At 39.0% G+C, this 12,559-nt stretch overlaps 1 protein-coding gene across 9 annotated transcripts in view; it reads right to left on the reverse strand.

The window, feature by feature from the left end:
* Positions 1 to 3,299: 3,299 nt before the first annotated feature.
* Positions 3,300 to 12,559, reverse strand: part of CTNND2 (catenin delta 2) — a 679,250-nt gene continuing 669,990 nt past the window's right edge. For all 9 annotated transcript variants that reach the window (XM_037380649.1, XM_037380646.1, XM_037380644.1 and 6 more), the window contains 2 exons: positions 7,473 to 7,546; positions 3,300 to 4,492 (listed from right to left, as the gene is read on the reverse strand). In XM_037380649.1, coding sequence (XP_037236546.1) covers positions 4,232 to 4,492; positions 7,473 to 7,546 — 335 coding nt within the window. In that variant the 3' untranslated portion in view covers positions 3,300 to 4,231. The remainder of the gene's footprint in view (positions 4,493 to 7,472; positions 7,547 to 12,559) is intronic.

A 12,559-nucleotide genomic window follows, 5' to 3' on the forward strand; every position in this document is an offset into this window, starting at 1 on the left:
GCATCGTGCTTTGTGTACATCATGTTGCTGCCATTAAATATCCAGCACGTTAGCTCATTATTAATATTTGATGACCTTAGCGCTTAAAATCTCTCATTGGGTCCATTCCACTGCTAGTAATTATGGGTGTGTATCTGTCTTCACTCATAGGCTCCAAGTTTCTCTATTTTTAGGGCCCTTGTTTGTTGTTCCCCCCTCCCCTTTGGACTGCTGTCTCCATCCTCCCACTCTCACCACTCCCTGTGATACATACAAGCACTAACACTAAACTCAGAGCTCTTTCTGCCAGCTGGGAGGAGAGGATGAGTAACGGGAACGGAGGAGTTGAGAAAGCCTCCCTTGCAGCGCACTGGCTTGCGCGGCCTGTGCTGTGCCAAGGTATAAAAAAAGTAAGTCAGCATTTCTGATTCGACTTGCAAGTCTCCCCGGCAAGATGCTCCTGCAGGCTAACGCAGCCCAGCCCCAGGAAACAATCACTCCCGAGCCCTTACGTGCACTGCGCATCGGGGCTCCCAGCAACACACCAGTAAATTAATGGCTCGCTCTTTGTTTCTTGGCCGTGGTCTACGTAACATTGGGGCCAAGACTGTGTTTTTTTACAGCAGTTTCCTATCCAGTGGCACCAGCCTTGAGCTTTTTAGTTTATTGTACAGGTGTAGATAAACTATCTCTCTGCAAGCCGCGGCAGCAGAGCTCTTGCAGCCATCATTAGGGGTGAACCGGGTGGTCTCAAAAATACGTTCCCCCTTTGCTTGCTGTTGCAGAGCAGGTTGCACTGCTAAACCTGGTGGAGCGGGAGGGGGGAGTGAATGACTCGAGAGCTGAAAATTTGCTATCTAATATTTAAAATCAAGGGTTTGTTTGCTGTGAGAAGCTAGGCATCGATCTATGGAGTCAGCTTCTGAGTTTAAACATATTGCACTATGACCAGCGATTCTCCACAATACAGTAGGATTTATTAATAGAAAATATGTCAATATGAGTTTGTCTTTGTACATGTCGGCAACATGTACAGTGAAACACATTTTTTTCTCAATCTATATTGTTATAGTTCTTTTGTGTTATCTGACATAACCATTTATATTTTGGGCTTAAATATGTTATTTGTCAAAATGTACTTTCAGTGTTAATACACCTTTAAAATCATAGTTTATCTTTTAAATATTGAATTAATATTATTTTTTTTTCAAATCAATATTGCTCATGTTAGTGCAAATTTGTTAATCTTGAGATAGGTTAACCATTCCTTCCAGACCATAAACAGCATTTAATAAAACAGTGAAATTTATATAGCTCTACACAGCTGAACAAGATTCTAATACGAAGCTTGTTAAAAAAAATCCGACATTTTACAGTACATCAATTGCATTTTATACATTTTTTCGAACAGTTTTGTTTCTTCTCTATTTCTGTGTGTGATCTAGTACAAGAATGGAGGGAACAGCAATAGGTAACGATACTTTCCTCAATATTAAAAAGAATGCATCATGTATATCTTGCTCAGTATGGCAGCAGTGTTGGATTCCCAAGCCTGGAAAAGAAGCCAGGTAATTCAACACCTTCCCAAAACTCAGTACAGCAAAAGTGAACGTTATCAGTCGGAGCACTTGCCACTACAGAAGAACGGAAACAAAACACAAAGTATAGACAAAAGGTATTTTATGCCACTTCATCGATCCAGAATCTCTCAGTTGCGCAATGGTCAACATTTGACTCCAAGTAATTCCTAAGAGGAGCTGAAAGGGGGCAACGTGGGCATTTCAGTAGTTTGAAGAATGGAAATAAATCCAAATTACAATAACCTCCTGTCCTAAGAACTTCAAACACAATGACGGATCCCCTCGGCCTGTTGGCAATCCTGCGCTTGGAGAACTGCACCAGCCTGGTGGTTATCAGGCAGTCAGGAAGAACTTCAAGTTGAGAGTGACATTCTTCATTAAAAAAAAGTTTTTATACTGAAAATGTGCTTTGTTCAAAAGAGCACTGCAAATGTCACTTATCTTATTAAAATCAATGTAATAAATAAAATATAAACAACCTGTGTCCAAAACTATGAATAATATTTTTATCTACCTCACTATACATCTGGCCCACTGTGCCCCTCCCACCCACCCTTTCTTAAATTTTTTAAAAATTTTTTTGCATGCGATTTTTTTCCCCGTTTACTACAAAGAGCAGATAAGGTTACATATCGTACACTGGGAAAAGCTGCCAAAAAGATTAGACTATAGTCCTAGATTACCAATAAACCAATTCTACATCACAATACCTGCCTGCATGAACTACTTGGGCTGTGTCCTATAGAGCAGGTGATGACTTGCGAGAGACTTCTCCCTCTGCGAACAGCCAAAAGTGTGCCAGGTGATGTCAAGACTATTACAATGACTAATCACAGAAATGTTTGCAACCTAAACCAAATTCCTTAATTGTAATTTAAGCAATTTACAACTACTCCATTTGTGGTGGGTCTTATGCTGTGAAAACCATATGCTGAACTGTTGCCTGAATCAAAGAAATGAAGAAATAGCAGATTCTTTTTTTGACTTCCAGAATCCCAAGAGCTAAGATGAATATGCCAGCTCTTCTGGCCTCCTAGCCTAACGTCCTTTTCTTTTTTTTTTTTTTTTAATTAAAAATAAATTATCTGTCCCTTACATTTTTTTTTTTTTTTAGGTTTTACTTTAAATGCACAGAAATGGTCAGTATCATTCATATTTGAGGAATGTGTCCTGGGTTTTCTTTTTGGTATGGGTTAAAATAAATGATTGTCCTAATGGTTCAGGAGTTGGACCCTTCTGTAGCCTGAAGAGTTTGGAGACTCCAGACTTAAGTCTGTTGGGTCTTTGTTTTCCATTCCCTCAGGGAGATGGCAAGATCAGACTCTGCCTTCCTTGAGCAGCTGCTGGTTGGTGGCTGGAGAGTAATGGAATTTCCTCAAGAGAAGATCAAGAGATGCTATTTTCAAGGAAATGGCACCTAAGGGTGAAGGAGTCAATGAAAAATCCAATAACCCCTTCCTTTGTGAGTATGTGGCCTAACAATTTTGAATTGCTATCAATGGTTAAAAAAGTGAGTAAGAGAAAGCACATACTGGAGTTTCCACTGTTGAAAAAAAAACTTAAAATGAAACAAAAATTGAAGCCTTAACAAAGAAAACAGTGGATGAAAAGAAGTCTTACGCCACACAAACACACACACTCAAACACACGCACACAGAATACTATGCATACATGGACACACACAAGTAAGAATGTGTATTTGTATGGTAGGTTCTTGGAAATAGACATTCTTAGCAAATATGGATGACAGATCAATTGTAATTTATTTTCTTTTAACACTGTATCATCATAAAGAAAACTGGTATAAATGAAAAAAATCTATTTCAAATATCTACATCTAAAATTTTAGGCAGTGAAAAAGCACTTTGTTGACAAGGAGTGTGGAATGATGAATGTTAATTGTCAGAAACTGCTGAATGCCTTTTTTTTTTTTAGTTGCCACAAACAAATTCACATATCAGAACAAACAATACTGCTAAATATTCCTTTTTGTGGTATTTTTTTGGGTTTTTTTTTTTTGTTAAAACGCACCGGGGAAAAGAAAACAAAAAACTGGAAATTCATACATCTTTCAAAATTTGAAATTGAAGCAATATTTAGAACCATAGATGAAGAAACACTGTGGCATTGGTGTAATATACACAATGCACTTTTTTTTTTTTTATCTGTAATGTACATCAAATACTTTACAACAATGCATTAACAAAAGGCAAGAAACATCTTGCTGTACAGAGGAAACCCCAAATGCAACTTGAAGCCTAGATTCACAATGAATGAGGATATTAAACAAACTGTGAGACGCTGTTCCCCATAAAGTATGTACGTTGCTCAGTTACTTGTGCTTAACTCTTAACCCACATCCACTCATATTCTCCCTCCTTCCTTCAGCCACATTCAATATACAGCACTGAACTTTAGACTCTACAGGCCAACAGTAAAGTTGCCCCACACTGTAAAATATATATATGTATATATATTTCTTTCTAATTACTCCCAGGTTTAGCTTTCATATCTTTCAGCCTTCTAAAAAAAATCTCTTTAATTTTTTCCACACTGGTTATCTGGGCCTTCCTATGGAACAGGCTTTAACAAACTAAATTTGCAGGAAAAAAAATGTCTTGTGGTATGCATGCACATGCACAGTTCCTGGAGCTTTTGTATCTGCCCAAGTCTCAAACCCAGGAGTCGGGAGAGGCTGGATAGTGGCTTGTTTCATAGTTAAGTTCACTATAGGGACGAGCAGCTGAATAGAAGTCGACGTAGTTGCCAGTTGACTTTAGTCCCAGGTGCATGTTGTATTCACTTGCAGGTGGACGATGATGCACTTGGTCCTCAAAGAAGGACTCATCATAGTTTCTTGTTGAATTCTGAAATGGCTGATATGGTTCATAATCTTTTCTGCTGGGCTCCTGTGGAACTGGCTGTGTTGAAACCTGAAAGACAGTAATAACCACAGCTTGTTAGATACCGTTCGTTGTGGGCAAGAGGATGGAAGAAGGAGTAAATCTGACTTGTATTTATGTTGCTGGAAATATAATGTTGTGCATTACCTTAACATATGCTCAAGATATTGCTCGGTGGTGAATTAATTCTGCAGCTTTGCCTTGTCATTGTATTTCTTTAAATTTATTTATTCAATATTATTATTAAATATATTTATTATTTAATATTACTGCTGCTAAAGATGCTGGTTTACTTCAAAAGTAGGTCAAGCAGTGTAGTTTACAGTTCCTTTCATTAACTATAATCTGTGTATAACTTTCTGACTATTTTGCAGATATATAATGCAAACATTGGTGGCCAAAACTCAGCCTTGAAGAATTTGAACGGAAGCGATACACACTCCAAGGACACTAAATATTTTGCAGCTGCCTTTGACACAAGCGAGATTTAGGGTGACACCACATCCTTAAGAATCATTTATAGTCTTCAAGGCCCTGACATGAAAAATTTTCAAGCTAAGTGCCCTGAAATGTGTCCTTCTGGTACTGTTAAGCAGAATCATCTTCTTAACCACCTCCTCGACACTTCATGCTGGCAATCTTGTGTTGTTGCTACATTCCAGCAAGCTGCCTTGAAGCTGAAATACTTATGATATACAGAAAAAAAATCTCGGTGGTCCCCGAGTTTAATGTTGCCACAAAGTCTTTTTTCAGGCAGCCCAAGCGAGTCTCTGTTTTTATAGTTGGGACTTAATTAAAATCTGAAATTTATAAACAAGTGCTAAGTATCTTAGTGGAACACTGCCTTTCACTTCATGCCACCTCAGTAAGTTTGGGCAGACTTTGTGACTGCAAAATGATACAGCCTTTCAGTGGTCAAATGGTCATCACTGGGAATCCTGATGGTCAGACACCAGTGTCAGAAAACTTTGCAGATCCTGCTGACTCTACCAGAGCTAGTACGGCTCCTTTAAGAAGAGGACAGTTGCACTGCTATGGCCCAAACTCTGGTATTCTTTCAAAGCATGTCCGTACTAAGACTCTATGCATAGAGTGAAAAAGGCTGTCTATGCCTACCTACTGCCTTTAAAAATCCCACAAATGATGTTGCAAGACTGTGCCCAATATTAGAACTGCACAAGGGAGCATAACTACTCTAGTTTTTATTCCTAGTGCTGCTACCAACGTGTACAGGACATTCAGCCCCTCATTTCCTTCCACATATTCAAACACAAGTGTTTAATTTTGGACACAGGAGAAAAATTTTATATGAAATGACCTATTCATATGCCCAAAAGGTGGAGATGGTAATTTTTTTAGTAGAAAATACGAGAATGAAGTACCATTTCTGGGTTCTTTTTAGCTAAAACGAGTCTTTCTGATATGTCAATCACAAACCTGGCATTTAATTGAGAAAGCAAGTGGGAAAAGGTGGAAAATTGGTTTTGTTTTGCTCCCCTCCCCATTTGTTTTCTTTTTGCTCAAACTCTCAGCCACAAAATCAAATTAGTTGATTCATGACTGCAGTTAGAGTGCACCTGCTCTTACACCACCTCATACCCTTATCTTCTTTAAATACTGTATTAATTAAAAAAAGCTTAATCTCTCTAAATGCAATAAAAGCAGAAACACCTTCATGCACTGAACTGGCTCACACAAAGAAAGAATATGGTGCACCACAGGAAATACTGGATACTTAAAAAAACAATAAAGAGAAATGTTGGCACAGAATATCAGAAACTCTTTTCACCTTAAGTCTGTGGATTAAAACTGAAATATCAGTCTCTTAAGATTGAAATTCCAGGTAATCTAGTGAAAATTTTCAGAGAAAAAATATTTTTTATCAATTTTATTAAACATTCATTTACCTGTCTGATACTAGTGGTACTTCTCAAAGCTCTCTTTGGCCTCATTTCTCTAGTTGAAAAAAGCTGCCACTTTGGCGTATTACATAGGGAAGTTTAAATATTAAGGAGTTGTGGTAATTAAGGATAAAGTAGCATTACACATAATGATGAAACAAAAGTCTATGGCTGCAGAAAAACGTCCGTTTCCTGGGAGCTGAGGAAATACCTTGGCAGTACCAGCCATATGAATGCCATACACGTCAGTAATGCAACCGCCCTTTTTCTGAGTGCATTAGCTTGGCACACAAGCTGCCAGTTCCATTTTTGTAATGCTCACCTTATCCAGGTGCACTTACTGCTTCTGGCTTTCAGAAACAGGACATTTTACAAATCCCAAAGCTCCAGACTGAATGGCTTGGATGTACATGCATGGGAAGTGGCCTTGCCAGTGAAATGCTAGCTTTTGTCTTGCCCATGCCCCAGTGCATACTTTAAAAACCAAACAAAAAGTCTTGTTGCAGTCATGCTAAATGGCAAATCAGAGAGCTTTAGCTACACGTAAGTACGGAGTGCACATCCCTGCAAGAGATACAGGAGGTTCTTTCTCCAGGCCTGTTCCAATCTTGAGTTTTTGCTAGGATGCTTTAGCACGTGAGCCATGTGGTATCAGCAGTAGCGCTGAATTTTATGATGGCTATACTCAAGTAATGAGATGTGCCTGCCCTGCACCAAATTCACTGACATGGGATATCATGAGATACCAGAGCCAGCAGAATTGAACATTAGCTTGGCTTTTGTAGCCTGTGCCACACGTATCTAGAATTTCAAAGGCATTAGGTCTCAAGCCCCTCTTGATTTCAGTGTGAGTTAGCGGCTTAAAAACCTTGGATAATTATTGCTCATATGCTGTCATAACCTGTTGGACATTTTTGAAACTTGGGCTGAAATTATCCATTAGCATAAAGATTATAGCTTGTTTGAAGCCAGTACTAGCATTTGTGCAAGCGGGTGACTCAGTTCCTCTGATGTAGATTTATCAATCGGTACTTTGCTTTATTTCCATATAAGATGTTACAGTGGTCTTTTGCCACCTGAAACAGCAACATTTTAGCCTCTGTACTTACCTGGTTATGTTTGATTTCTTCAGCAGGTGCACCATACGAATTCCTGTACAAAGTTGAGATTCCAGTGTTCTGAGCTGGAGAGAGATAAAAAGGAAGGAAAAAGCAGATTTACCAAACACACCTCTTTGGCCTCAAAGTGAATTAAGTCATTAAATATATTATACAACATCTCTTTCCCACACAGAAAAATCCTTAAAAGCATCTGCAGACTTCTGTTTTCTCTTCCTCCCGCTAAACAGTCACAATCTTTGCTTTGCTGTACATGCATGTACATGGTATACACTTACTAATTGTAACAGACACTGTGTCATGTTTATACCGATCTTGTGCACTTCACGTATAAATCAACAAAGTAATTTCATATACAGCTAGCATTCAGTAATGTATTTCAGGTTATATATGTGATTTATGTCACACATACACTAAACAGGTAACAGTTGAGATTAAGAAACATTTCAGTCTTTTCACTTCAGTTGTATATGTGGCTTATTTATACTACAGTGCTTTTGCTATATCGTGAATTATTCATGGGAAAAGTGATTAAATGCAACTGAAAAATGAGTTATGCAGAAAATTAATATGTAGTTATACCGAAGAGGTCTGGCCAAGATGGTCTCAAATCCATGAACTGCTGTTACATTCCTCTTGGATGTCCTGCTACTAATATGCATGGACAAAACTGAGCTATGAGTTCAAAACCAGAAGTAATTCCAAAGACAAGGATAACATCACACAGTTTTGCAAAAATTTATTTCCCACCCTCCCCCAGAAAACCACATAAAAAGCTAGGATTCTCCCTACAAAGCTGACTTCACTGATCACTTTGATCTGACTATCTAGCTAAGCTTAGTTTGTTGGTAGAACTCAAAAGACTCATATTTCAGAGAATATGAGGGTAGTATTTTGTGTGGCTGCTGCACACTGTTCTTACTGGGTATGCATTATTAACTTTCCAGGCGTTATAACCAATGAATTGATGCTGTCATGAGGACTCTCATTATAAAAGCATGTGCCTGAAAATAAAATTTGAGTAGCTGTTAATCACAGACAGCAGTGGAATTGAAACATGTTGCTAATGTGACTTCTCTCAGGTCTCTGTGTAATGGTATAAAACCTGGAGGCACCAAGAGTTGCTTTTAAATACCTTCACAACTCAGAACCTTTGAGGGTGAGGACTGACCATCACAGCTGAAACCCAACATGGGATCCATGTTAGTCACCTCACTAAGAAGAACCACAGTTACTTTAGAAGTAACCACTTTTTCTTCCTTTGGCAACCTGCTAGCATGGACCCCAGCATGTACAACTGCCTCTGTCTTTCCCCCTGCCAGCACACCCTCTCTGGAGAAAGGAATGGTATCGTCTTCAGTCGAAGTTGACTGTAATATGCCACTTCTGATTCATATCTGTCATGGGTTCCATGGTTAGGGTATAGTTTTTGTCAGTTTGGTGCACTGCTCCTTGTTGCTGATTTACAGATCTCCAGCGGGTTCTTGAAACAGGATAAAGACAGGACGTTTATAGTGGGGTGATGAGCCCTAACCGCTGGAAGACTTTTCACTTCATAACCATTAGCGCATAAGGGTGAAAAAAACTCTTGTTTTTTTTGAAAAGCTGGATGCAGTTACATTATGCAGTGCATAATCCTGTGTAGGAAATGGGGAAGAGCTCTGGAGGCCTCCAAGGAGTACAGCAGGATCCTTTTCTTGAAGGTGGGAAGAACATAAAATCCAGTAACAGATGCTGGTTGGTCTTCTCCAGTGGTAGGTATTCTTAATTCCACCTGTGTGCTAATAGGTGGTAACAGATGGAAATGATGACTGCTTGAATAGTTAGTTCCTCTTTGGTCATAGATGGTGGTGCTAAAGGGTTGATCTGCCGAAGTTCTCTGTTCAGGCTGCGTTTTGCCACCTAACTTGAGTGACGTCTGAGACAACTGTTATTTCAGCATTTTTTGTATTCCAGCTGCATCCTCTGTTACAGTGTTTGCAAATCTCCCTCCTGATAACAGCCTTTGGTATTAGAGGAGTCCGCATCAGCATTGCTATTTATGGCGCATCTTATGATGGCATGACTCTCAGTAGTACAACTGCCAGATCTTTCCTTGACACCATCTTTTTTATGCTGCTTTTCTGAGTTTTTGCTTGTCCCACGAAGTGCTAGAAGAAGTTGGGTTATACAACTTCCTCTTCGCAAGATCTAAAGATACCCAGAGTTAGTGTTTCAGCCACCCGTTTTGTGAAGTGCTACTTCTTGAAAAAAATGAAACTGACATTCAATGTGTTGGACTCTCATAAACAGAGGAAGAACTTCTTGTAACCATTTTGTTTTCATGTACATAAACGGCAAGATAAGCAGGGTTGAAGTTTCATGCATGCAAGCTATTAGTCAGATATGACTGAACATATTCAGTCCAGACAGGACAATAATGTTCATGGTTACTTGACATCAAGAATAGAAGACTGGTATAAGGTGCGACATCTGAGAGTTTTATGAAGAATCTGATGAAAAACAGCAAACTGGGCACGTGCTAATTTGTATGTTGTTCCTTCAGGCGACTGGAGAGACTTCAGGAAGGGTCAAGGCCTTTCCATCTTTTTACAGGTATATAAAAAGGTGCAGTATATATGTGCTACTAATAGCCACGACTATTCCAAAACCAGAAATAGTCCAGAGCTGGTGCGTGGCTGTCCAATGCACTAATGTGGCATTTGCCCTGATGTTCTCAGAATTGTCACATGGCAGATTGAAGACTTGCAGTCTCCCAGATCACATATTCTGTGATAGAAAATGGATAATACCAGCTTATGAAAACAGCTGCAAGGTCTGCATTGCTGATTTCACTGCAGTGAGATGGATACAAATTCACAAGTTTAAAATGAAAAAAAAAAAAAAAGGTACTATTCTTTTCTTAATGTAATAAAAATGATGACACATCAAATGCTTGGAAATGAATGCCAGGAGTTCAAGAACAAGAATTCTTGGCTTAGTTGCTGGGAGGCTGAGGTAATTCTGTCACTGAAGGAAACGTAAGTCAAGCGATGTAGCTGCTAGCCTGCAGCCCTGCTCCAGTATCTGCTTCTGAGCACACAGGCAGCATCCCTGGGAACTCCATTCCCGCTCTGCCGTGCTTCAGTGAGCAGTTGACTCTTGCTGTCCAAAAGCAGAGGGTAAATATAAATGAAAGAAGGGAGAGAATGAGCTAGATGAACAGACAGATATTGTGTGGTTTGTATCTGATTCTTCCTCCTCATATTGTACACGTACAATCATGGTAAAATTATCGAACAGAGAGAGAGAGGTTAATGAAACAATTTTCTTTTTTAAAACATGGCAAGATGAGGGAAAGGGGTAGAAGAAGTAAGAGATGGGAGATTTTCCAGGAGCTACACTTCCTTACAGAAATGTAAGAAATGTAGCTGCAGATGAAATGATTTGAGGAGTGATAGGTGTGGTTGTGTTGTGTGTATTTTATGCTGTATCTAAACACTAGTACATTAGTACTGAAGAGGTACTTTTTACTAGGCAAGATTGTGAAGGTTCCAAAATGAACACTATGATCAACCTGCAGTGCTTTGTGGTTGCATTGCATAAAGAACATTACAGAAAAAATACCTTCCTTTCTCCCCTGTTTGGTTTTCAAGGTGATACTGGTTTAAAAAAAAATACAAAAATCATAGTTTCTCATAGCAGTTTTCTGCAAAGCTGACAACAGCTTTGAAAATTATGTCACTCAGTGGTTTATGTGACAAAGGTATCACCCACCAAAGCTGTTCCCATATATCCCAGTCGCTTGATTCATGGTTTAATATTCAGCTTCACTTCTTGTAAGTACTTATTCTGAACACATTTACAGACACTTTGAAATAACAAGGTGCTACCCTTTTGCCCCCAGAAACACAGACTGATAGTAAGAAAGGAAAGCTCAGCCGGACAGGTAGTCATCCTCAACCAGTATTGCATAACCTGCCTGTTCTTGCTATGAGCAGCAGGACTCCATTTCCTACATTTTACTTCAAGACAGTAAAGGCAAATGCTTCTGTGCCTCACAAATCTCAGCTAGCAGAGATCATTACCTGTCCCTATCACTGCCACCTTCCGCATGGTGAAAGATGAGGTAAGGGCATGAGAAGAGATTACAGCCTGTTATGGTTTCTTAAAGTAATAACAATTCAAGTAGCGTGAGCATCTGCAGCTATTGTAACAGATGATGGTGGCTGTTTGTGTTCTGAATGCGCAGAGACTTGCAAGTAAGTTTAAGTAAAAAAAGTATAGATGATTGACTCTTTACAACCAAAAGAAAATAAATTAATCAGAAGGTGTTTCTGCTGGTGGAAGTGAAGATACAGGCTGCAGACTGTGATGCGCATGTTAGTTCAGTGAGGGAACTAACAAAGCAAAAAACCACTTCAGAGCAGGAGTTCCACGATAGTATACAGTAACCTTAACTTTCCTGTTCTGAAGGAAAACACCATGGCATAAATAATGTTATCACATGCACTTATAGGTCCTGGGTTTTTTTAAACAAATATAACAAAATTTAATCTTAAATATATACTTTAGGTGGTAAAATTTTATTATTGGTTATTATTTTCTACAAAGAAGATGGACAGTAAATATAAAAAGCATCATAAACCTGTGAAGAGGGCAATGAGAACTTTGATATTGTTCCTCTATTTTTTAGCTGTCCTTGCAAAATCAATATCAGTTATCATGCTGTTTACTTCATAGTTTCTCTATTTTTCCCAGAGGTTGCCTGACAACTCCCCACAACAGCAAGAAGCCAACACTTCTACTTGGAAAATCCATCACAAAACCTTCATTTCAGTCCCAGCCAAGAGGTCATAAAATTTTGGAACTATAAGCTGAGAAGAGTTTTGGAGAAGAGCACGGAGACAGTCATGGATAAATTAGGACTACAGCTGTGGCTCTACATTCTGTGTAAATCCGTAAATCAGAGAAAGCTTTGTGTAATACATCAGCTTGGCACAAAATACAAGAGCAGCTCAAAATATGTATACGCCAGGTGGAACCTGAAAAAACATTTATCTGAGTCCTGTAGGCTCTGTGGATGTATTAGCTGCAAT

Source organism: Falco rusticolus, chromosome 3 (genome assembly GCF_015220075.1).
Source record: "Falco rusticolus isolate bFalRus1 chromosome 3, bFalRus1.pri, whole genome shotgun sequence".
Lineage (NCBI taxonomy): Eukaryota > Metazoa > Chordata > Aves > Falconiformes > Falconidae > Falco > Falco rusticolus.